General features: G+C 43.6%; 1 protein-coding gene across 1 annotated transcript in view; it reads left to right on the forward strand.

Annotated features, from left to right (window-relative positions):
* The window catches only part of LOC105457189 (protein apterous-like), a 30,519-nt gene extending 21,746 nt beyond the window's left edge, over positions 1–8,773 (forward strand). Inside the window, exons 3-5 of the mRNA XM_011701707.1 lie at positions 1,386–1,921; positions 4,545–4,759; positions 7,772–8,773. Coding sequence (XP_011700009.1) covers positions 1,386–1,921; positions 4,545–4,759; positions 7,772–7,987 — 967 coding nt within the window. The 3' untranslated portion in view covers positions 7,988–8,773. The remainder of the gene's footprint in view (positions 1–1,385; positions 1,922–4,544; positions 4,760–7,771) is intronic.
* Positions 8,774–25,410: the final 16,637 nt, after the last annotated feature.

Raw genomic sequence — 25,410 nt, forward strand, 5'->3', positions numbered from 1 at the left:
GAGGTGGGAGAACGTGCGTATCGCGCCGTTCGTTCTACCGTCGCCGAAATTGTCCATTTCCGATCCGATACCCCGGGGTGTACCGGGAGGGGGGGGGGCGAGGGAGAGGGGAGAGGGGAAGGAGACGTCGTAAAGGGCCGCGCGTACGACGGGGGGACCGGCGTTATAAGATCGGGCCACGTCTTTATCTAGGTTCTTTACAGTAGGGGGCGCGTGGAGGAGGGGGAGCGGGGTGGTAATATATTTGGAAGGTGCGGAGCGAGATAAGTGGTTAGGTAGGTAGCCGCGGCGCGGGTTGTCGGCCAGATAGTCGACCGGCTCCGGTAATGGAGACTGCAGGGTGCCGCTAATGCAGTAGCGATGTCACGGCGCCCGGTGCATCGGTATATTCCTCCTCTCCCTCTTTCCCCCCCCCCTCCCCGCCCCCGTTTCGCCCTTCCACTCCCCCTTTGGGCGCGGGGCAACCGGACGTATCTTCGCCGGCCTTCGCGATATCGGCCGACCCGCACGTCCTCCTCCCGTTTTGCTTTCTTTCTCTCTTTCTTTCGCCTTCGCGCTTTTTCTCGTCTTTTTCTCGCTTCTCCTCCCCGCTCCCTCCCCACCTCCCCCCCGCCCCTTCGTCGCTCGATCTTCGCGGTCTCTCTTTAGCGGAACTCCATTGAACGACATTGGTCGATATACCGAGGGGGGGGATATCGCGAACGCGCGATAGCGGTCGGACGTGCGGAATGTGTTTATATATACGGAGTAACGCGACGCTGCTAGGAGTCGCGATGAGGCTCATTTTCGTGAGAGGAAATTATTTTCCTCCTTTTCTCTCGATTAAAACTGAACGCGAGAGATTTATTGAACGATATAGGAGGCTACACCGCGTGTACAGCTTTAATAATAGTGTATATACGGCATCGTACGTTTATGTTGTACATCTGTTTCGCTTTTTGATCGCGTGAGGCTGACGCTTCGCAGCGTACCTAATTTTTTTTCACCTCGGAATTCTATTTCTTTTCGCTTTAACTAGCGAAAATCGAACGAATATATTACCATGGGGAAAAAAACGATTTTGCTGTAGTATATAAAAATTCTAGATGTCAAAATAATTATGTGCGATGCTCGAGCATGATGATAACTTTGCAAAAAGCTTTGACGTTCTAGCAATCAGCTTGAGTGTCCAATATACTTATCTATAGATGGTCCAATACACCTAATTAATTTCGGATCTGTATTTGTAGCTGAATTTTTAGATGTCTCTGCAAAACCTTTTTTTCGTGAAAATACAATATTAACGTAACCGAAACGCGACCTTCATGATCCGCGCAGCGCACTCGATATACATATATGCGTTACAGCAACAATATATTGATTTCTCCTCCGTTCTGTGTTCGCAGGATGTTCGGCAACATGAAGCGGTGCGCGCGCTGCCAAGCGGCGATCCTGGCGTCCGAGCTGGTGATGCGCGCGCGCGAGCTCGTCTTCCACGTGCGCTGCTTCTCGTGCGCGGTGTGCGCGGTGCTCTTGACGAAGGGCGACCACTTCGGCATGCGGGACGGCAACGTGCTCTGCCGGCTGCACTACGAGATGGGCGCCGAGCTGCATCCGGCCCAGAGCCCGCCGGTCCCGGTCTACCCGCCCGGGCCGCACTACCCCGGCCAGCCCTTCCCCTCGCCCGAGTTCCTCCACCACCATCATCATCATCACCACGCGCCACCGCACCCACATCACTCGATGCACCCCCAGCACCCGCACAGTCACGTCAGCCCGGTGCCGCTGCAGCCCTCCACGCCCTCCGGCACCGTCGACGCGTCCTCGCCGCCGAAGGTGTCCTACTTCAATGGCGCCGCCGCCGTGGTCCCGCCGCCCAGGCAGAAGGGTAGACCCAGGAAGAGGAAGCCCAAGGATCTCGAGGCTATGACCGCGAGTCTTGGTGAGTGGTGGTCTTTTTCAATTGCGTATACTAGGTATACATATATACTGCAGCAACCGTCGGTCGCAGCGAGCGGTAATCGCAGGAACGCGAAGAGAATCAGTATAACGTTTCTCTGCGATGAAGCGTCTCCAAAAGTCGAAGTCTCGAAGTATCTCTGAATCGCAAAATCTCGTCGCTATACAGAATTCCGGAAATCTAATCGTGATCTCTCATATAGACTGGAAGATTATTCGCGAGTCTATAAGATGGCACAAGAGAGTATAGCCTGCGGATCGTGAGGTCTAGATATACGTCGTCGTTCTCGACCTCCCGATCGCGCCACGCCACGCCGAGGGGAGAACGCATGACCGACCCGGCGTGATTTACTGGCGTGCGTGGGCGCGCGACGCTTGCCACCGAAGCCTGATAAAATTTGTCGGCGCGACATAAATTCCCGAATCGAATCTTTCTCCCTTCCCTCTCTCTTTCTCTCTTTCCTTCTCCGACGAAATGTGTTATACGCAACGCGTGGGCGGCGCGCCGGTTAGACCGGGAGGACTCAATTTCCGATTGTCGAGACCGATCGTGGGAAACGAGTCGGTGAACACCATCAGCTGGCTATCGCGGCCGAAGAACCATCGTGAACGTCGAAACGTCTACTCTGCCACCTCGTCCCCGTGCTCCCTTTTCCCCCCCGCTCGCTCTCTCGCTCGCTGGAGGAGGTCGCCCGATGTCGCCGTGTCGTCGTGAAGAGGGATCGCAGAGGGCCACGCGCAGGTGATCGCCCGAGGTACCGCAGAGGCCAGCTCTCCGATCTATCGTGGATCACGACGGTAATTTTTTACGGCTCTCGCTAAGGGCCGCGACGATCCGTATATATATAAGCTTCCGAGGCGAGATAAATGACCGTGTGTTTAGTAACACCTGAGTTATGGTTGTAGTTCGCAGCGTGCGGTCTCGCGCGCGAACAAATCGCTCTCGTGTATATAGATTGCTTGTATTAATTGTTTAATAAGCGGAGCCACGGTCGACTGGACGGCAGAGCGGTTTCGTGTCGCTGGATTGCAACGCTAAAAGCGCAATTTGTTCTGAAAGGAAAGTCAGGAGAGACAACTTTAGAGATTAAAATTGGGGCAAGATTGGAGAAATAATTTTTCCGAAAATTATCTATAAAGCGACGGTTTATTTTATTTTATTTTAATCCGTCAAATATCCTCCGCGCCCGCCACTAATTCCTCCCGAGATACAGTCCGCAGTTCGGCGCGAATAGAGTTATCGACTATATGGAGGCTCGGTTTCAAGTACGAGTTTCAAGCTCAGCGATCACGCTGAGCCGACGCGACGGAAGCGGGTTCCTAACGCTGTTTGATGCGTATCACAGCTCATTAGCTTCTCGAGTGCAAAGAGGCGGATTAGAGGGGTTACGGGGAAGGGAAACGGCGTGTGCGAAAGGCCGGTGGATACACGGCCAATTACAGGTCTATGCAGCAAATAGTTTACAGGCACGATACCTCATTCACTGCAGCCACGCCGATCTATCGCGCGCGCCTCTGCCTACAAGGATGATATTGTCGACGTTGTGCGATTGAGCTCGAGCAAATTGACCTTCCCGGCGGGATGAAACACGAATTTGTTCGTATCTGATTCAGCGTTCGATTCTTCTTCAAAAAATTAGCGGAATCTCTACGAGATAGTTTTTAGGTAATCAAACGACGCACGTTGACTGCCGTGGTAGTTATACGTAATTGGCGTCTGACTTTTCAGCCCTGATAGTCACCAGTGATTGACGTTATCGAAACTTTTTGTAGCACTTATGAAAAATTACTGCCATTTGACTTAAAATTTCAAATTACAATCAATATTTATATTATAACCAATATTTATATACAACAACGTAAAATAAAAGTGCTCGATTTAATACAATATTCATCAAGATATACCTAATCTTATTTAATCATAAACTTAGAGAAAAACATAGTAGTGGCAACTATAAATAAAGGTGACAACTATATGAGCTTTATAAAATTAATGTACATAATCGAATAAACTATTTTGTAGTTGCAATACCTGGAATAGTTTATTCAATATTTACTAGTTCACTATGTACATAATTATTTAACTATATTTTTACATGTAAATAATTATTTCACTATATTTTATATATGTAAAATTTTTACCTTTATAGTTATCATAGTTTTATAGTTGCCACTACTACCGTCTTTCTCTAAATGTATAAAATGTATTACATATACACAGAAAGAGCAATTTTGCTGAATCCATGTCTGAAAATAATTTTTGTTCAATAATCAAAATAATTCTTTGCGAAAGTCAAAATGATTGTTAGAATATCAAAACGTTTTGTAGCAATGCTTATCAGTTTTAACATTCCAACAAATTATTTTGATAATTCAACAAGAAATTATTTTCAGATCTGTATTTAGCAAAATTTTTAGATCTTTTAACAAAATCATTCTTTCCGTGTACTTTATCATGTATGTTTGCGATGAAAATTCTGTTCTGACCTACACGACAATTAAAACTTATTGAGCCGACAACGTGTTAAACGGTAAATTTTATCTTTCAATCCGATCCATGTTCGACCAATCTTGATGACGGTGCCTTGTCTGGATTTTTGTTGCAGATCTGAACGCGGACTACATAGACATGCCCTTCGGCAGAGGCCCCGGCACCCCCGGCATCCCCGGTTCCAACAGCAGGACGAAGCGGATGAGAACGAGCTTTAAGCACCACCAGTTGAGGACGATGAAGAGCTACTTCGCGATCAATCACAATCCCGACGCGAAGGATCTCAAGCAGCTTTCCCAGAAAACTGGCTTGCCGAAAAGGGTGTTGCAGGTAAATAGAGATCAGAGTACAGGCTCAAGCGATTCGCAATTCCGCATTTTCTCTTGATCGCAAGTTGAAACGCGATGTTGAAACTGGAATTTCCTCATTTCGATTTCGTTAACTCTTAACCGTGTCGCGTTCAGCTCCGAAAGTGGTTTGTGCGCTGATGTAATCGTAATTGTGGCTTTGACCACTCTCTTCTCAGTCGTATCTAATCCCGATACAAAACATATTCTTTATTGATTTAAAATTGTAATCATATTATAATAAATTGATAATTATGCACACGTGTAATTTAATTTTGAAGGAAATCCTTAAATAGAATTTTAAACATTTGAGATATTTAATCTCTCTGTGGAAGAGAATTTTTCAAAAAATATTGGATTTCGTACTCTGAATGCTTGTAAGTTTACCTACTTTAAATTGCATTCGGCACGATTTTGGATCTCCGTAAAATTGGGTAAAATTCACTCAGTGGGTTTACTTACTAGAGCGTATATCTATAAATTGCCACGAAAAAATAACGAGAACACGGCGAGCGGAGCGCAAAAGGAAAATCCAAAGATGGATAGCCGGTGGTTCCCCCGCTCTCCCTCGTCCTCTCTCACATTTCGGTAGGGTGCGCCCTATAAAAATATTCACCCGTATAGCGCGAGCCGCGCGTAGACACGCGCGCTTCTCCCAATTAGTGCGGCGCGCACGGCGCGACTGCGAAGTTAAAAGAACCGCGCGGAACGGAGCGCGATATTTCCGTCGACGAGAGGCTGCGGCCTTTCTCCGTAATTACGAGCCGGGCGTCAATCCGGAGACAGTCAAAACCTACGCGGCGGACGGCTCAGCTCCGTCGTAACGTCGGGGCCCGTGCCGCGCCGCGCCGCCGGCTCGCTCTCGTTAACCCACTACCGTTAAATTATTAGGTTGTTACGAAAGTTTCGCGCGCTCGCGTTCCTTTGTGAAGCGTGCCATGGAGGCGCGGATGAAAAGGGAGAATGATCGGGCGCGGGAGATACTGACGATTTAAAGGTAAATGAGGCGAGGCGAAACGCGCGTGGCGTGGAAACGGATCGGCACGGCGCCTCGGTTCAGGCGAGGCCCTCCTCTGTTCTCGATTTGGCTTTTTATAAATATAGATTTAATTTCGACATGTGTGAAATTTCAGTTGAAACGAACGCAACTAGGCTGTAAAGGTTTTAATGACCTAAAATTGCGCAATCAAGAATTCCGAGACGTCAAAGTCTAAATATTCTTTGAAGTTCCAAAGTTCTTTAAGCTCTCGGGTCTCATAATGAGTTACGACAACGCAAGATTTTAGAGATTTCAAATTCGCAATTTTGAGCCAATGAAAATCAAATATTTAGACAGATTCTCTTCAAAAAGAGAAGAGACTCTAATATTAAATCATACGTTATTCAAATACAAACAATGATTCTAATACCTGTCAAATTTTAATTACACATGTATGCAATAAAATCCAAAAGTTTTGCTAAGGATATAAAAAGAAAGGTAATAAAATGAAACAACTGTTTTTATTTTATATAATCATCCTTAATTTTAAAACAAATTTAAAATGATTTTAAAATTAATTTAAAATAAAATACTGTTAAAAAATGTTTCGAATTTTTGCTTATGAATGTATTAACATTCATAACAATATTGTGGAGATTACTTCCTTATCAGTGATAAATTCTTTTTCTATGCAAATAGAACTTTATATTGAAAAAATAAAAGTAAAAATTTCGTGATTATTTTTTGAGGTTTAAGATTAAAACTCAATTTGAAAAAAAAAAGATCAGTGGTAAAGAGGTAAATTTCTCAATGTTAAACAATTACAAGAGCATAAATTTAGATTATTTCTTAATAATATAGAAAAATTGATTTATTATTCTAAAAAATAATTTAAATAAAATATTGAAATAAGAGAAGTAGAATAAAGGGTAGATAATTTTATTGAAGAACAAAAAAATGGTTTTTTTATTTTATCATCCCTTTTATATCCTCGAGCCAAAAAAAAAACCTTACTATGTCATTCTTAATACCTACATATCTATAACGAAACTATTACTTCTTTAAAACGATACGCGATTTTAAAGAGAATCTGAAAAAGATGACGCCGCTCAAAAATTATTGCCATGTTTACCTCTGATCTTTCGCATAACAATCATTCCGGTTGTTACATTGCCTCGCTTCTGCGCCCATTCGCCGAGCCGAAGAAGGAGAGGGTTGGAGGTGGCCGCTATTGTATTCGTAGGGTTCTTGGTCGCCATCTTGCTTGATATTGATCGCGAAACGCACGAATATATACTTGTCCGCCGCGCGCGCGCGTAAACACACACACACACATACACACACACACATGCGCGCGCGCGCATTCACGCATCGAGGGGGGACACGCACGAGTAGTCGGTTCGCGAGTTCTTTCGTCGGAAGTCGCGCGGGGGAGGAGACTGTCTTGAAAATGGCGACGTCGGATCGCATCGTCTTTCGTCTATCGTGAATATAATAGAGGAAGCCTATAGCTCGCGCGAAGGCGTGCACGCGCGTCCGTGTGCGTGCGGGTTGCACGTGAATGGGAGGAGGACTCTTATCTAACGCTGCGCGCTCGCGAATTCGCATAAGGCATTCATGAATTCTTTTCAGCATGGCGTTAAAACAAAGCATCGTACACGTACGAACGCAACATCGCTATATTTTGTTGCTCTTGAAAACGTTACGTTATACAAGCCTGTAAATTAATCCCAGCGAGACACAGATTGTAACTGCAATATCGCAGTGAATTATAACATTCGAGAATGTATTACCAGAAATGTTGATGTAATATAGCAGTTGTAATGTCTGTGTTTGATGGGAATCGTTCGAAATTGATCGTCTTTCCTCCCCTCTTCCGCCCTTCTCTCTTCTCGCAGCTGCACCTATATTCGATTTCGCGAGCTCGGTGTATACTGTATACCTATATGCGAATCTTCAGCGATGACTCAAGCTGTCGTATAAACGGCCGAAACCCTCTGCTCGTCTTGTTCCCAGGTCTGGTTCCAGAACGCGCGGGCAAAATGGCGGCGTATGGTGCTGAAGCAGGAGGGCAAGTCCGACAAGTGCGACGGCGGGGTGGACGGCGGTAATCTCGGCGACCTTGAGCTCTACGGGAACAGCACCGGAAGTGGCGGGCCGCCGATGAGTCCGCCCTTCATGCTCGGCGGTCCCCACAGTCCCGCGTCCCTGGCGTCCCTGGACTGCGCGTGATCCCTGATGATGACGTCCGAATCCGCGCTTTCCGGCTAGCATCGCGCATCCTACTGTGCAACATCGGGACAATCGGTACTTCCGGACGTGCAGTCCTTCCGGACGGTTACTCACGTGAGTGATGTCGCTCGCGAGGACGAATGAATTGTGAATAGAGTCGGTGAGCGTGTAAAAAGAAGAGATCAGGAGTGAAAGAAACGTTTCCGCGCGAAACGGAAATTCGCGGATGGGCCGAGCGAGACTCGAAGAGTGCATTTTTTTTCTGAGAGAGCGCCGACTTCCGGCAGTCGAGTTCCTTTTGACCGACGAAACGGACGAAAAGCTTAAGCCTCTCCGTTATCGTTCCGCGAGCCGAAAATTCACTTCTCGAGGAGACACTCGCTTCGGATCGGGACGTATGTAAAATTTATTGACGCGCTGAATCCGCGTGTAAATCCGTTTAATTGATAAAAAAAAATCGTTGTATTTATTGTAGCTCGAATTGTACGGCGTTCTGCCGCGGAACATTAAAGTCGTTCGTTGAGGGCAATGTAATTAGTGAAGGAGATTTATTTATTCGCCTAAGTCTAATTAAGAATCGCGAACATTACCAGTGCTGTAAAAAATTCTGCGTTTCGCGGGTTCTCGAAGAGTTGTCGGCTGCCGTCATTAAAATCCTCGATCCTTCACGTACGTTCGAGGAACGTCGATTACTGCGATTGATCGACGAAATGATTTTTTAGTTATGGGTTATTAATTATTTTATTTAACTTTTTAACTTATTGACTTATTTAACTTTTAAATTTCTTTTATATTTCACTTCTTTGCGTAACGTTTTTAAATGTTTTAACAAAATTTGCCGTTGCACGGAAAGAACGGTTTTGCTGAAGTGTCTATTGTACAAAGTTCAGCTGGGTACAGATCTGAAAATAATTTTGTTTGACCGTCAAAATAATTATGTAAAACGCTCAACCATGATAACGTCAAAAAAATTTCACATCATAGCAATTAATTTTAATAACGAAATTATTTTAGCAGTTCAACAAATTTATTTTCAAATCTGCATCTAATTAAAATTTTTGATAGGGCAAAACCATTCTCTCCGCGTGTCGATCGGTCGACAAATAATCAAGATTTCCGTTTCTCTGATTATGTATGATTTCTTGTAATTATATTTTTCTTTGTGTCTCATTTTTCTCGTTTTCTCCAGAGGCAGATATTTATAAACGCACGCAAACGCACCGTTTTTAGATTGATCGACACTCCGTCCGACGCTCCGGGCGAAACGCTGGATTTTTGACGAGATGATAATATTAATTATTTATAAAAGAAAAAAAAACGAGCTGGCGAACGCGCGTTATTGTAATTGTATGTACATTATTGCTCAAGATCTGACCGCGAGACAAATCCGTGAGAGAATTAAGCAACCCCCTCTGCACCCGGTTTACGACCTGGTTATTACCTGTAAATAAAAAGGGACGTTCCTCGCGCGTTTCTCTTAAGGCACCGTTATAGGTTGTAGGGCCCTAATTAATTGCATTCGGTAGCGGTCGTGTGCTTCTCTCTAGGCGAGAGGTATAAAAGTAATAGTAAATGAGGATTACGCAGGACACTACTGTTATTATTGCTCCTACTATTAGTCCTCCTTGTAACGATGCGGAAGGATTGTCCAACTTTTGCAAGATCATTTTTTCATTGAATATATTTTGACAATATACGCCGCGTGTCTTGTATGTGTTTGCATTCCCCCCTCCCCCACGTCTCTTCCTCACCGTTCTTCCTAATATCTCAAGTTCTCTTCGAGGTTTCATCATCAATGCTGCCAAAGTTTTCCTCGGTATGAATTAAAATTGAAAAATGGTCACCGACTGAATGATGTAATAAATGGCAGTTTGAGAATATTAACGATGATTGGTTGAAAGAGCATTTAAGCTTCCGCGCGCGCAGACTTTTTCGCGCAGAAAACCTGTATCTCGATCGTGCAATTTAATCGTGCGCTGGGTTTTTCTTTTAGACGTAAACTGGCACGAGAATTGCATATGTTATTCTTCTCTATTCGCGTATATATACATACATATACGAGATTTCACGGAATCGGCTCTCGACAACAGAATCCGAGACTTTCCACGAAGGGGACGCGATGGAAAGTCGCATGGTACGGCGTTGCAAACCGCGGACGGTGAACCAGAATTTCACCTAACAAAAAAAAAACCGGCGCGGCGCATTGTCCGTCCTGTCCTACCAGTTGGTCAAACCCGCCGGTAGGCATGGATTCGCTGACCGGCAATAATGGCGGAATATTCCAGCACGCTCCATTTGTACGCGTGCAAAGGGAGAAAAAAAGAGGAGTGTACGTTATAAGTCGTTCCAACATATAAGTATTCCATAATGTCGCATTTTCAAATCGCTCGACGGGAAGGACCCTGTCGCGAGTCTCTGTGATACAACGTGTTTCTCAATGCGCGCGTTCTATTCACAGTTTTTAGAATGTAAATCTCTCTTCGTTTGCCTGGAATTTCACAGAGTGCGCCGATGGAGCAGATACAGACATAGTATATAATATAAAACCGCGTCGAACCCGCGATAACTTCACGGGCACGAGCGTTATTCATATATGTATTTCCCGTCTTATTTACGGGCTTTGTCCATCCCGGACTGGCGACGCGCCGGCATTCACCGGCGTTTCTTCTGGACGCCGCGCGCGGCGTCGACGATTTAACGGCCCGATTATGCGAGGCTATGAAAATGCGATGCGTCCCGCGGCTATTAAAGCTGAAATTATATCCCGCATGGCGGACCGAATTACGCAAGACTGGATACCAGCTCCGCGTAAATTACGCGCGTATACACGGGCGCGCAGAAGAAGCGGAGGAATTCTGCTGCGCGGCCGCGCGACGGCATCTTCCTTTTTTTTTTTCCTCTCCCGACGAAGGCTGATCGCAACCAGCGTCCGTTATGGGGACATCATAAACATCCCACTCGCCGGTCTATTATGTCGTTATCGATTTATATCTCTCTTCTTTTTCCCGAAGAAACGAAAGGAGTCGTGAAAAACGAGTTGACAGATTTAGCATGAAAAAAGCGGGAATATAAATCCGAGACGCGGAGCTCTGATGGTAACAATAATGAAAAAAAATTACAATTAATATATATATATATATATATATATATATATATGCTCCTTCGACGATTTTTATAGCGACAAATGACAGGAGTAATGGATAAATTTAATATCAATTACGACATAATGGCTATGATTTATGGTGCACTAAACCTGGTAATCGAGAGAGAGAGAGAGAGAAACAACGAGAGAGGTTCTCTTGATCGGGCGCGTGATTTATTTATTTGCCTCACGCTGAGATTTTGCTTGTTCGCTCGGGCCACGATTTCCTGTCTATACTCCTGGCCGAGAGCTAGTAAGAAAAAGGTCTATATAAATGTTGTTTCACGAACGTCGCCCCGCGCTGTTCTGATTTCTAAGAGAACCTCGCGTTCACACAGGATTGCGCGCGACGCGAGCGAGCGAGCGAGCGAGTGGCGCGGTGGCGAACGGCTTTCCTTCGGCCACATGCAATATGCATCGCGCCGCATTCAGGACGCATAGCGAGCGCGCCGATGCGATTTCAGCGCGCGATTATTCGTTGAATTTCTATGCCAAAAAAGGACGACGGCAGATAAAAGGAACGGCACCACACACACACACACACACACACACACACACACACACACACACACACACACACACACACACACTGTGGCGTCATCCGCGCACGACGACGCGAACGGGGAGAGACGGGACACCGTCCTGGCAACCGATCTAGGTTCCATTACTTTTGAAAGATAAAATTGCCCATCTATTTAGTTACATTTTCAAAAATAAACATTTCCTCTGTCCATTCTTTCTTATCATTATTATATTCGTCACATTCGGCTTAATTTCCTTTCGTTCAACTTTAATTTCTTTCGTGGTTAATTAAAGGAAACATCTGCGATCTGATTCTGTGCCGAGGAAAGGTCTGTACCCTATATATACTACGCTAATTCCTGGTGTGTTCCGCATGTTGTCTTATTGTCGTTGTCTTTCGATGAAACTGCAGTCTTGAGAAACGGACTTTTCACGACGTCTCCTCCGGCAACCAGCTCTTTATCCTGCGAAGGATCCACGAGAACGGCGCGATCGGCGCGACGAAGGACCGGCCGCCCGTTACATTCGACAAAGTAAATGAGACGTCGATGTTCGACACCGTCGCACTGTCATCGACGATTTTCTGTCCGCGTAGTCCGGCATCGATCATCCGTGTTATCCGGTATCTCGATCCTGGAACCGGTCAGAGGACAGAGGACAGTAAACGAGTCCCCCCCCTCCCCCCCTGCCCCGGCATCGGCCATCGGGGATCTAGGAATCCATCGGTCGCCTCCGTCACGCCTCATCGGCTTTCAGAATGAACGATCTTCGTATGTGACTGGAACACGCGCGAGTTTGTTCCTCCATTGATTTCGATGGGAGATCGAAAATAGCTCACGATTCACGGCGCCCTTCCCGATCTCGTATATATACTCGCGCGCCCGTGAAACTGATATTCGGATGAATATCAGATGGATGTTGAGAGCTTCTCGGAATCGATACGTATCGATAGAGTTCCGTGGGAAATCTATAAAGACGATCTTAAAGAACACTTAAAACATAGTGTTATTATACACTGTAAAAAAAACAACTGTAAAACTATCAACTATGACAACTGTATTTGACATGTAAAAATAATATACATAGTTGAATATTGCAGTGTTAATAAATAACAAATATTGGGACATCATAAACTACTTATGTCGGTCTATTATGCCGTCTCTATTTTCTTTTCTGAAGAATCGAAAAATCATGACGTAAAAACCGAGTTGACAGATTCAGCATGAAAAACATTTTTAGTTATCGCGCAAGGTCTTATACTTAATAATTTGTTTGGGAATTTTGTATACATTTCGCCTTTATACCTTTGAATTATGCGCCAATTATTGTTCGATCTTGAAAACACTGTAAATGTATTTATTATTCAGTTTTTAAATTTTCTATCATTACTTTTGTATAGCTTACGGATTCGTAAAACTTGAAAATATGCAAACGGGATATTTCGATAACTATAAGTTTATTCATAGGAGAGATTTCAGGAAAGATTTAAATGACGAGAGGATAGTTTTGTAAATGTATAGGACATTTGTTGACTTCGAAGAAAAAAATATCGGATATGTGAAAAACAATCAAATCTATATAAATCGACGAATGGTGCATTTATGGCTGGTATAAAGTATCTAAACCGTCGATGGAATTCTCGTTTAGCTAGACAGTTTTATTAACGTCGATTATCTCCTATAAGAGTTTTTCCGTCTCACTGGTATTTATGTCGATAGTTTCGTTAAAGCTTTTACCAATAAACAATTGCACACGTCACGCAAAATGTTCAACAATTTGATTGAAATAGAAATAAAAATCTGACGTTTCCCAAATTTGAAAAGGACATAAATTAGAAAAGTTTATATTCTCGGCTCGCAAGAAGACGGGAAATAGCGAGCAGGTGCCACATATACATGAGTTCGGCACATCAAAGAATCCTATAGTCGCTCAGACTGACGGCGATAAAAAGAAATAAAATAAAAAAAAACTGGCGCAAACAATCGTGAATTAATTAAGACTTTATTCCGATTGCCGATGCCGGGCGGTGCGTCGGCGAAATGTGCGTTTGGTTAATTAATGGCCGCGAAATGACGCGGTGGGAGTTATGCAAGCAATATAGATAACGGCGAGCTGGGCGATAACCGTCGTTTACTTTGTTTATTTCGATCCGCCGCTCCGATTGCGAGAATTCGACGCGGGACAAATCTTTTAAGAGCGTCATTTATTACCGTTAATTACACATCTAATTACCTACACTTCCCGTGTCTCTACATTTATAATATATACTTTCGAGAATGCGTTTCGTAATCTGAAATGGGCATTTCATCCGTCCGTACTCAGGCTGCACATCGCATGTGTCGCGTCTACGCGCTACGCGCGCGTCTAACCACCTCCTATCTCTCCCGTTCCATCTTCATTTCACTTTAGACCCCCTTATCGCGATAAGAGATTCTGCGCGCCGCTCTTTTCCGCCGACCGAGAAAGTGTAAAAGAGGTAGGGTGTCGTTAATACGCCCCCTCCCCCTCCCCCGCCACGTGACATTATTTCCTGGTGCTGCTGGTCGCTCATTAGATTCCGCTTCCTGATTTTTCGCAGTGCAGCGCGCTCGCTCTTCCGCCACGCGCGGATACACGCCACCTCGACTCGCGCCGGCTTCACTTTCGAGTCGCAGGCTCGCCTTAGGCTCGTCGCGGTCGGGTTGATGCCGAGTTCTCTCCCGAGCGACACATCTCGCGCACGGCCGCCCTTTCTCCGACACCCCATCTTTCCCTCCTTTTTTTTTAGCGCCCTTCGCTTGAATATCGCGCCGCGTCGCGAAAGACCCCCCCAAAGACATCAACACGACGCATTTGTGCGGTTTCTCGTGAAGCAAGACTCCTCGAGTCGGAGAGACGCGGAGAGACACAGAGTGCGCACAGGAAACGAGTACTTGTCGAGACCTATATACTGGGCGCAACTGCCAAAGCGAAACACGCCGGCGGTTGCCTCTCACTGGGACTTGTCGAGTTACCGGTGATGCGACGCCCGACTTCCTTCGCGGCGCCTTTCTCGACTTAGGGAAGAAGCTTAAATTTCGTCGTAAAATACGTGAAGCTGTGCACTTTTTTGGCGGAATTGTTCGAATCTCAAGTAAACAACCTTGTTGTCGGCGAAATAACCGCGATTCGTTGCCACAAAACGGAGATCATTCGAAGATTCACGAGCGTGGATGCACGGATAATCGGTCATTCATCAAACTAGCGATTATTAATCCGACCGTTAGATCCTTTGGCAAAGCCTGACGTACACGCTGTTCTTCTCTCTGCAGTTCATCCCTCCCTCGTCGTCTTCTCTTTTTACGTCCCCGGGGAAACGCGGGTCGAGCGGCGCATTCGTGTGCATTCGCGTTTGTGGGATATTTGCGGGTTCCTCCGTTTTTCTCCGCCACCCACTGGGTGCTGTTGACGTCACGCCCGGATACCATTCGACAAGGGGCGCCGCTCTTCTGGGCCAATAATTCAGACTTCAAGGCGCGGCCGCGAAGATCGCCGTGACGGAGTATCAAAAGCCACGTGCTCAGCCCTCCGCTCGTTCCCTCGCAACCCGTCGTCGCCCCCTTCAGCCCGGTCAAAGCGGAGCACAGCGAAGCGAAAGGGAGTCGGGAGAGCGAGGAGAAGCACCATGGGGAGAGGAGGAGAGAGATGGGAACACGATGCTATTTATTCATACCCTGTAGCGCAGCACGCGGTCCCCCTAAATACGTTGGATAAATCTGAATAGGGTGTATCGTGAAAGCTATAGTTCAATAGCAGGATCTCGTAAACACCTAAAATTATCAAAACTTTGATCTATACGAGATTTAGGGAAGTTCTAAATTTTATTAAAATGTAGCGATTTCGATATTGATATATATAGAGATGGAGGCCTGATTTTTCATTTACTGGTGAACTTGTGATTTAGGCTTAACGTGATGATAATGTAAAATTATTTTTTTCTATTAATGATTATTTGCAGTTCAATGATTGATTAAACTGATGATTTCTGATAATTTTAAAATTACAACTACAAAACACCATTAGTTTAATGATTAACTATAGATAGCAAAATAAAATTTTTACGTTATAATAAGATAAGATTTAAGTTAAAGTTATTTAAACCACGAGTTAATTAGAAAATGGAAATCGGTATTAAAGGAGTCTAACGTTTCACAGGTAAATTTAAACTTTTCAAAAAATTTTAAAACCTAAAACATTTCGAGATCTTTAAAGAATTTAGAATTCTAAAAATTTTAATCCAAAATTTTTATTTTTCTAAATTTTTAATCAAGGACTCACATTAATTTGCGGGAGACTCTTCTATATTTTATCTTAGACGCAATATGGTCCATTGAATTTTAACAAACGTTGCTACTGACAGAGAAAAAAAATTGACAAACTCTATCTAGCTGAAGTGACAGATCGCGTGGTAGCCGCGCGCCAAGCAACAGTGGCCGTAGCGAAATGAAGGAACCGTCACTAAGAACCGCAGGGAGAAAAAAGAAGGCGCGACTACCGATTCTAGCGGCGAGCAGACGGGGTGCCGTTAGAGGGCCGCGCGTGGAGAATTCTGGAAGAAACACGAGATGGGGTGACGGAGGTGGGGAGAGAGGGTGGGAGGGAGAGAGAGAGAAAGAGAGGAAACTTCCTCCGGGTGACAAATAACCGTGCGGATTCCACGGATCCGCGCGGCGCGCAAAGTCCGCGCTAATTAGCGGCTCACGAGCACGCCGAAAAGAGAGACGGCCGGGGCGAAAAGGAAGAGGAAGGTTGGAAGAAAAAAAGAAGAGGCGCGAGGCGCGAGAGAGTCACACGTATATGGACCACACGGGACCATGCTTAGGAGAGAGCGGCGAGGGCGGACGGGCGGGCACTTAGACCAAAGAGAGATGGCAGGGTGAGAGTCCCCTCCCTCCTCCCCCGTCTCAAAATGGCAAGCCGCAGCGGCGGCGGCGACCGGGCATTTGAATATATCGGCGCGGGGACAGTGAGCAATGTTCCACCTGCCGCCACGAGTCAACGTAATAGCTGCGAGATGTCACGCCGGTACAAGCGTGAACAAAATTCGCGCGGGCTACCCTTTTTCCGGCGGCAAGCCCGTCCACCGAAATCTACGGCGATAATTCCCGTGATAGAGTCGATGAATTCTCCGCGCGTTCGCGCTAAGGTGAATTAATGGCGTTCCATTAATTTCGGAAAATATATACAGAGTCTACAGAGAATTGTCTATGGTCTTCCATGTGTTTTGACTGTATTATGAAATGCTAAGAGAAAAAAAAAATATATAAAATTTCAATTACGTAATTTAACTGTGATGTATAACAGTTACTTTTTCGCTACCAACTATATGTACGTTATATATATTTGTTTGGTAGAATTATAAATATAATTATTATTACTAATCCAGCAAACGTAATAATTATAACTGCAATATTGTAATGTTTTCGCGACGTTGCTGCAATATTACAATGCTGCAATTATAATCTGTTTTTGGGAATATTAAGTAATAACAAATAATAATTGTAAAAAGAAGTTCTTAACAATTATTTTACCATGCAAATATAGTGCTTTTCTCTCATTAGTCAGTGTATAAGCGCGATTATGTCGCGAATTGTCGCAATATCGATATCCACAGATTAGTGGTGCGTCTATGAAAATCTCACGCGCAATTGATACCCTGACAAACAAGCGGCGTATCGATCATCATTACATGCAAATCGGCTGCGTAATTGTTCGATAAATCGATGGCCAAGCGGGCGAACGGGGCGATCGATCGCGCGTGACTAACGCGGCGCGCCAAGTGCGCGTCGCGTTAATTCTAATCGCGCGGCGATGAGCAAAAAGGACTTTTGTGTCGCGATGTACCACCGTCGCTCGCGATATATGTATAACACTACGCATCGCCGCCGAGCAAAGTCGGTAGGCGGGTCCGCGGGAAGACACGCATGGTTGTTGCACTCCCCTGCGTATTTGTCATCGCGATCGCCCACGTGGTTATTCGGATCAGTCGACGGTCTCCTACCACGCGATCCTATAAAGATCGAGAGACAAGACCGATAGAATTTGCCAAGGCAATGCCGAGACGGTAATTGCAACACCAAGTTCGAGCTTGGTGATAAGCTTGCTTCCGCAAGTCCTGCGTCAATTTATGGTAAGTCTTTATGACGTAACAGGATATATAAAATTAAAACTTTTTGACGAGGTATTTAAATCCCTCTCTTCCCTTTTGCCCCCCTGAAATGTATTCCAAAGGTAAGAAATTATTTCAGGTGCGATTAAAAAAATTTATGAATTACTGTAAAGGTCAAATTACACTATAGCAATTGGATTGCGATTGTGATTGGCGATTGACGATTAAAATAGAGCTTGTCTAAACGGCAATTGCTAATCTTAATCGGTGACTGCTTCGCTCTGATTAGTTGAAAAATAATCGCCAATCGTCAATCACAATCGCAATTCAATCGATAATTACTATAATGTGATTTGGCTTTAACGCGATTTAATCGGGATCCTACAATGGAATTTTTAATCAAGCATCCATCAATTTGAAGAAAACGACAAATATAGAAAACTTTTTCTATATTTATTCCATATCTAATCTTATAGATTAAATATTGTTAGCAAGCGTTGCCGTCGACAAAGAAAATTGGCAAGGATTTTATTAAATTTCCCGAAATTTGATCACGTAAGGAAGGGGGGGGGGCAATAGTGTTACTTTAAATTTCTCCTCTTTTCTGCGTCTATTTTATCATTACTCGTTAATAGAAGAACAGTTCTCAAGCATCTAATCACCTTTTGAAAAAGTCGTAAAAATCAAGAACCAAATATAGCTAGCGAAAAAGTTTAAAAATTTTGCATTTGTAAAATAAGGTAAAACCTGGATCTTTTTTTGATATTTCAAGTTATATTTTCTTAATTGCTGAATCGTTGAATGAGATCTAACTTGTTCTATGTCATACGGTACCTTTTTCCTCTATTTTGATATAATTCCTATGCTTGTATATTAATTTTATTTCTCTCAGTAAAGTTTTAAAGGAAAAAATAACTTCTGGCGCAAATAATGACCATTTTTAGTTGGATAAATAATGACAAGTTAAAAAGTTTTTTAAATATTTGAATATGATTTTTCTAATTTATTTGGGACAATGTGAGATTAGTTACAAGGCAAGATCCAGAATAAATGTGATTTTCAATAAGAAATATTAGCAAATAATGTTACTACTATTATTTATCAATAAATAAAAATTTACATATGACAGAGTATAAAAATTAATATGAATTACCTTATTTAATAAAAATGTCAAAAGAAAGGTCGATTAAGAATTATATGTATTTTGTAATTGTCTCATAGGGTGTCACTATATTTACCCATAGGATGGGGCAAATAGTGACAAATGTAGATTTCAGTTTTTATGAAAATCTAACCCGTATGCATGACATAAAAACTCTAATTAAATTTTATGTATATTTGAAAGTGGAAAGTACTCTTTTAGTGAAAAATCATATCTTGCAAACTTGAAATTAGTTTGTAGGGGAGAGAGGAAAAAATCCGTCACTATTTGCCTCCCTCTTTCCTTACTATCGAGTGTCAATTTAAAGAAGACATTTCTTTTATATATTTCAATCTAATTTCATTTCACAGATGCAATCTGGGCCTAGCCTTAACAAACGTTAAGAGAAAGAAAATTAATAAACACGTTATTAAGTTCTTTCGATTACCTTCGTTTTAGTGAATTATTCACAAAGATCAAGGTAATGTATAAGTAACCAATCGCGATGCGGCGACGCGGGGTAGTACAGACGGCGCGGGATTATGTCATTAAAGCTATCACGGTTCAGCGGGCCGTCATCCGCGATCGATCGCGGTGGTATGCTGCACCTGCGATCGCCGTTGTTATACCCGCCGCTTTTGTCGCGCCCCGGAACCTGCACCGCGCCACCTCCTCCGCTCTCCTCCGATGCCGAAATAACGCACCACCACGCCCGTGAAACGGGCACACCACGTGCGCACACGCCCGGCCACGTGTGTGACGCTCGGCTCGCGCGCTAACGAGCCCACGAGTTCGTTCATAAGCTGCCAATTAACGACGTACGAGTCTTGCGCCCGAGATCGCCCGTCAATTAATTAGAATTTTTGCCCCTTTCGCTCCCCTCCCCCGTCCGGTGTGGGAAGGATCGTCGAGAGCGATCCCCTTTCTGTTTGTGGGATTTGTCGGGATGCTGCACTGCTGGGGATTGTGTGATTTTCGGGCGTATCTCTCTTGTCTCTATAATCGATTTATCGGACATCGAGAATGGGGGGGATGGCGATTCGAGTGCCGACTGATCGTACAGACCTCCCTTCAGTCAAGTTTTAAATATAAAGACGAGGGCGGGTATCTTCTGGATGATATTACTCATCGTTGGCGAACGTCCCGCGTCAATCTCGCGGCGATCTCGGGAAGAAGGAACAATGTCGGCGCCGCGATGGCGCGTCGCAATAACGCATCGCGATTTAATTAGCTAATAAACCGTCTCGTTAAGAATAAACAATGACCGCGACGTTGGTGGCGATCTCGGAGGAGTGGCGGGCGGTTACGTCATGCGCGACATTTTTCGCGTCAGTGGAAAGAGTCGACGATACACGAGGCGCCATAAGACGCGCATCGCCGGGCCCTTTATACGGAAAGAAACACGATGAGATCAGAGGGGTGAGAGAGGTCAGGCGAGAATACGCGGAGTTTAACGAAATCTGGGACAGACAGATTCATCTGCTGACTACTGCTTCTTAACTACTAATATTATTTTTGGAGTTAATTAGTTTTTGCCCACAGAATTCACCCGTTATTAATATATATTGTTAATAAAACTTTAGGAAAGGCACGATCTCTTTAAACATTTGTTAATCGATAAAACTGAGCTTTTAAGTATAATCCTTCAGTACGCGCAAATACAAAGCTGCACAAAATGACTTATTGTTAATATTATCAGCTAAATATCAATAGCTAGTTTGAGATTTTCTGTCATTGCTAAAAGTTAGTTATTAAAGGTAAAATATATTTGCTGCGAGATACAATGTTATTGGCTAAAATAAAAGCGTACTTTAACAAGAGTAGCTAAGAAAGTGGGCATACGGAAAGAATGATTTTGCTGCACGGAAAAAAATTACTTAGTATTATCAGCTAAATATCAATAATTAGTTCGAGATTTTCTGTCATTGCTAAAAGTTAGTTATTAAAGATAAAATATACTTGTTGCGAGATACAATTTTATTGGCTAAAATAAAAGCGTACTTTAATAAGAGTAGCTAAGAAAATGGGCATACGGAAAGAATGATTTTGCTGGAAGGTCAAAATTGGATCTAAAAATAATTTTGTTGAACTCAAAAATGATAAGCAATTGCTAGTAAACATTTTGATATTTTAGCAAATCAGTTTGACTTTTCCACAAAATTATTTTGATTTCCGTGCAACAAAATTATTTTCAGATCCAATTTTGACCTTCCAGCAAAATCATTCTTTCCGTATGGATATTCCTCAATAGAATTAGCTAAACGTCACTTGAGTCTAGCAGCAAATATTTTTTGCTGTAGGACTTAAATTTTAACAACTAATAAAGTGAGCTTTGGCAGTAACGATATTAGCTGTCCCTATTTTAAAGACACGTATTAGCTGTTATAGCTATAATATTTTAGCTATGCTGACTAATCTCTTTTCTGTGTGTGTAATTACATTTAAGAGCTGCAACAAATCAATAGTCTAACACTTAAAAAAAGCCAATTGTAGATTTAGATGTTACAATAGTGTCCCTCGGATTTAAGTCCACGTACTTCAAGATCGTTCACGGAAAGAATGGAAGAACGGAAGATTTTGTTGAAATATCCAAGAGTTTGGCTAGATACAAATCTAAAAATAATTTTGTTGAATTGTCAAAATAATTGTGTATAAGAAAACTCCAAGTAGAAAAAACTGTTGATGTTTCTAGCAACCAGCTTGTGTTTTGTATAATTAATTTGATAATCCAATAAAATCATTTTCAAATCTGTATAGATATGCAGTTAAATTTTAAATACTTCAATAAAACCAGTCTTTCCATGTAGGTAATTGGAAAAGCATATTTGCCTGTGTGGAATAAATTAAGTCCCGTAAGACGAGCTCCATAGAAAGAAACCAGAGGAGAACAGATTAAGCGAAAAAGCGCGAAATTCACGAGATCTGAGGCAGATTTGTTAAATATGTCGCTTTCTCATGTTGAATATCATTTTTGGGCTTAATTACTCGTTACTCACACAAGTTTCATCTGACGTTTACGTTTTTCCGTTAATAAAGCTCTCGGAGCGTCACGATTCTCGAGCTTTAAAGATTCCTTTAATCAGTAAAACTAAATTATTTTTAAATATCAAATACAAAACATGCAGCTACGAAGTCATAATTATTGTATGTACATTTGGGAGTTTCAACAAATAAAAAATTTGATGCTCGAGGAAGATCAATTGCAAATGTCAGAAATGTTCGTCGAATTCAAGACGCCTACGCGGAATGAACTGTAGGAAAATTGAGACGTGTGCTGGAATCGAAAAATTCGCGAGTCTTCCGACCGACGGAGAAGAGGGTGGGAAATAGATTTCTGCGGGGATTGGAGTGCAAAATCCGATCGCCATCTCGCTCATTTGCTCGCTATCTCCTTCGGGGGAGGCAATAAATCCAAGCGAATGGTAAACAGTGCGGACCGGCGAAGTGCATCGAAACCCGAAACCCTAAATCAACCGACGACGATCCCCGCGAGAGAAAGAGAGAGAGAGTGTGCGTGAGAAGGACGAGGGAGGGAAGAAGAGAAGGGATCGCGTACGCGTGTGGTGTACGCTTCGCGGTCTTCCCTCGTTGTTCCGATGAATAAACAAATACAGATTAGTTCCGAGGGGCGCGAGGATTGCGTAAATCATCGCGAAACTTGTTACACGCGAGCATGTATATATGCAATACGTGCGCAGCAAGCGTGCAGCGTCGTAACACGATCGACTCACGCGACGTCCCTCCGAGTGGGGTGTATAGATAATTATTGCAAAGCACGGCACACGCGGGTTGTTGCGTACGTCGAGAGACGAGTTGCATCCCCGTCTTCTCTTCTTGGTTATTAATTCGTTTTAATTACCGATCTAGTCGTTTCTCTATATCTTCAAAGACATATTGATGCCATTAAAAAAATTCCTGTAACCGTTTTCATCTTATATTAGAGCCGTTCGCGTGATTGTTTGCGTGAAATAGCGTGGGACACAGATTATGTAAATTTTTATGCAGATTATCCTCACGTCGCGCATACAATACATATATGGAAAGAACAATTTTGCTGAATCCAGATCTGAAAATAATTTTTGTTTAATAATCAAAATAATTTTGTATACGAAAGTCAAAATGATTGCTAGAATATATATCAAAATGTTTTATAGTAATGTTTATCAGTTTTAACATTCCAGCAAATTATTTTAATGATTCACCAAAAAATTATTTTCAGATCTGTATTTAGCTAAATTTTTAGATCTTTCAATAAAATCGTTCTTTCCGTGTAGGTTTACGGAGTTCGGATAACCGAAATCCGAATGTGTGTCATTTTCACACACGCCAAAGTGTGTGTGTGTGTGTGTGCGCGCGTGAAAGAGGAACTCCAATCGAGGAATATTTCAACTTATTTCCCGAAATCCATGAATGAAGAATAAAGACGACGGCGCTCCGCTTCTCAAGTCAATATGCATACGAGTCTTCACAGCCCCTTCGCGGGAGACGCAGTCGTTTCACGATCAGCTGCGCGCGCGCGCGCGCGCGTCTCGATCGAAGCCTCCGTGTTTTCCTCTTCCTGGAAGCGACCGGAGGATCATTAATTCTCCGGGTCACATCAATTTCCCGGCGTGAGGGACGCGAGGAGGGACGCGAGGAGCGTCGCGCCTCCCGTGGAAGCTGGTAACCAGATGGCAACGGGAGGCCGCCGCTCGCCCGGTTGTTCCTCATTAGGTCGTCACCGGACCTTCCGCGCGCGCTTCCTCGGCGCTCTTGCGCGACATCGCTATCCCCTCGGTGTCGCGCCTACATCTGAAATCCGACGACGACGGCGACGGAGGGGCGGCGAAGGGGTGCGGGGAATGTGTGAAAACGACGCCGCGCGCGACAACGAGCCGCGCGCACGGCTCCATTCAGGAAGCCGGCGAGGAGTGCGCTTTCGTGTCGGACCACCCAGCACGGCGCCGCGTCGCCCCCAAGGTGATCATCAGTGACCCCCGGTGCCCCCTCACGTTCCCGTCCCCCTCCCCCTCCCTTGCCCCTCACGGAAACGCGTCGCGTGTGATTAGTCGCGTGAATGAGATACCCGCCTTTCCGAGGACCTATACGAGACGTAAGACGCGTCTCATTCCAGCAGTTGTCCATCGCGCCGCGACTGTAGTGCTTTCCTCTCGAAACGGAAGTGCACTAGCTTGTCTCAAAATGTTCAAATCAGGGTTGTGCCGTAGATTTCAAGATAACGTCTACACGGATTATTTACGTGAAATCTATGTTTACATGGTCTTTTTGCTACGTAGACAATCTAGACTTGTAAACTATATATATAGAATATTGTAAATTGTATCACTAATATATACAATATAAAAGAATTAAATTATAAAGCAGTCTCTAACCACAGTAGAAAATGTATCTAAGAACAGGCTAAAGATACCACGACATCTTTAGGATATTCTTGATGTATTTTGAACATTAATTTAACTACGAGATTAAGATTAAGAATGTAATCAGAGAATTTTTCTTACTCAAATGGTAGTTCTTTTTTACATAAACATTAAATTATATGTATTTATTAAATGAATAAATATATAGTCTACTAACTGTCTACATAGATGACACTTATATACAATAGTTTACGTTGTCTACACATAAACGCAGAGTATTATATTTTATGCGTAGATGCACAACCCTGGTTCAAAATTTCATCCTGATTTTTTAAATTAATCACGATATATACAAACTTTTTTAATTTCAACATTATTTTTTGCTGAATTTCGCTCAATTAATATAAACACAATGATTTAACAGAAATCTCTTCCGGGATGGCTGCCCATTGAACTCATCTCGTGAATAAAATTCTTCGTATTGAATACGTTTCCTTTTTCGAGATCAGTTTCACCGCCCGTCGAAACATATGCCATACATATCGTCGATCACGCGTCGCGTCGGATCGAAACGTTAATCTTTATAGAAGCGCAAGGTGAAGTTTCGAAAGCGCACGCAGCTGGACGCGTTACCGCGTCGCCTTCCCCGTTTTCGGTTTAATTAATTGGCCGTAACTCTCAGGAAAACCGTAAATCTCCGATCCGCATTTATACAAGCACGCGCCGCTGGGCGAAAGAATGGGCCCCGTAGGTGGCGATTGTCTCCGGGCCCACGCGACGTCCGTGTAGGTGTGCAGAAACCGGCTCGGACACGAAAAATGTTCGAGCTGGCCGGGGCAAACTTGACTACTTTGTCGCGCCGATGCACCGCGCCATTCTCTTCGTCTTTCCACTCCGCGAGGAAGATGAGAGAGATGATTTTTAAATAAATGCAACGTGTATCTTTCTCAAGGATATATAATCCAAATGTATCCATGCGGATTCACGGATCAAAAGCTGAAGGCAGTTTTTTAATAGCAAATATAAAAATAAGAACATGAATCGCGCTTAATCCATAAATAAGAATGAAGACCTGTCGCGTATTAATTTTTTAATTTACAGATTTAATTGAATAAATTTACAGAAATTGTG

This window comes from Wasmannia auropunctata, unplaced genomic scaffold, assembly GCF_000956235.1.
Source record: "Wasmannia auropunctata unplaced genomic scaffold, wasmannia.A_1.0 LD335345.1, whole genome shotgun sequence".
Taxonomy (NCBI): Eukaryota; Metazoa; Arthropoda; class Insecta; order Hymenoptera; family Formicidae; genus Wasmannia; species Wasmannia auropunctata.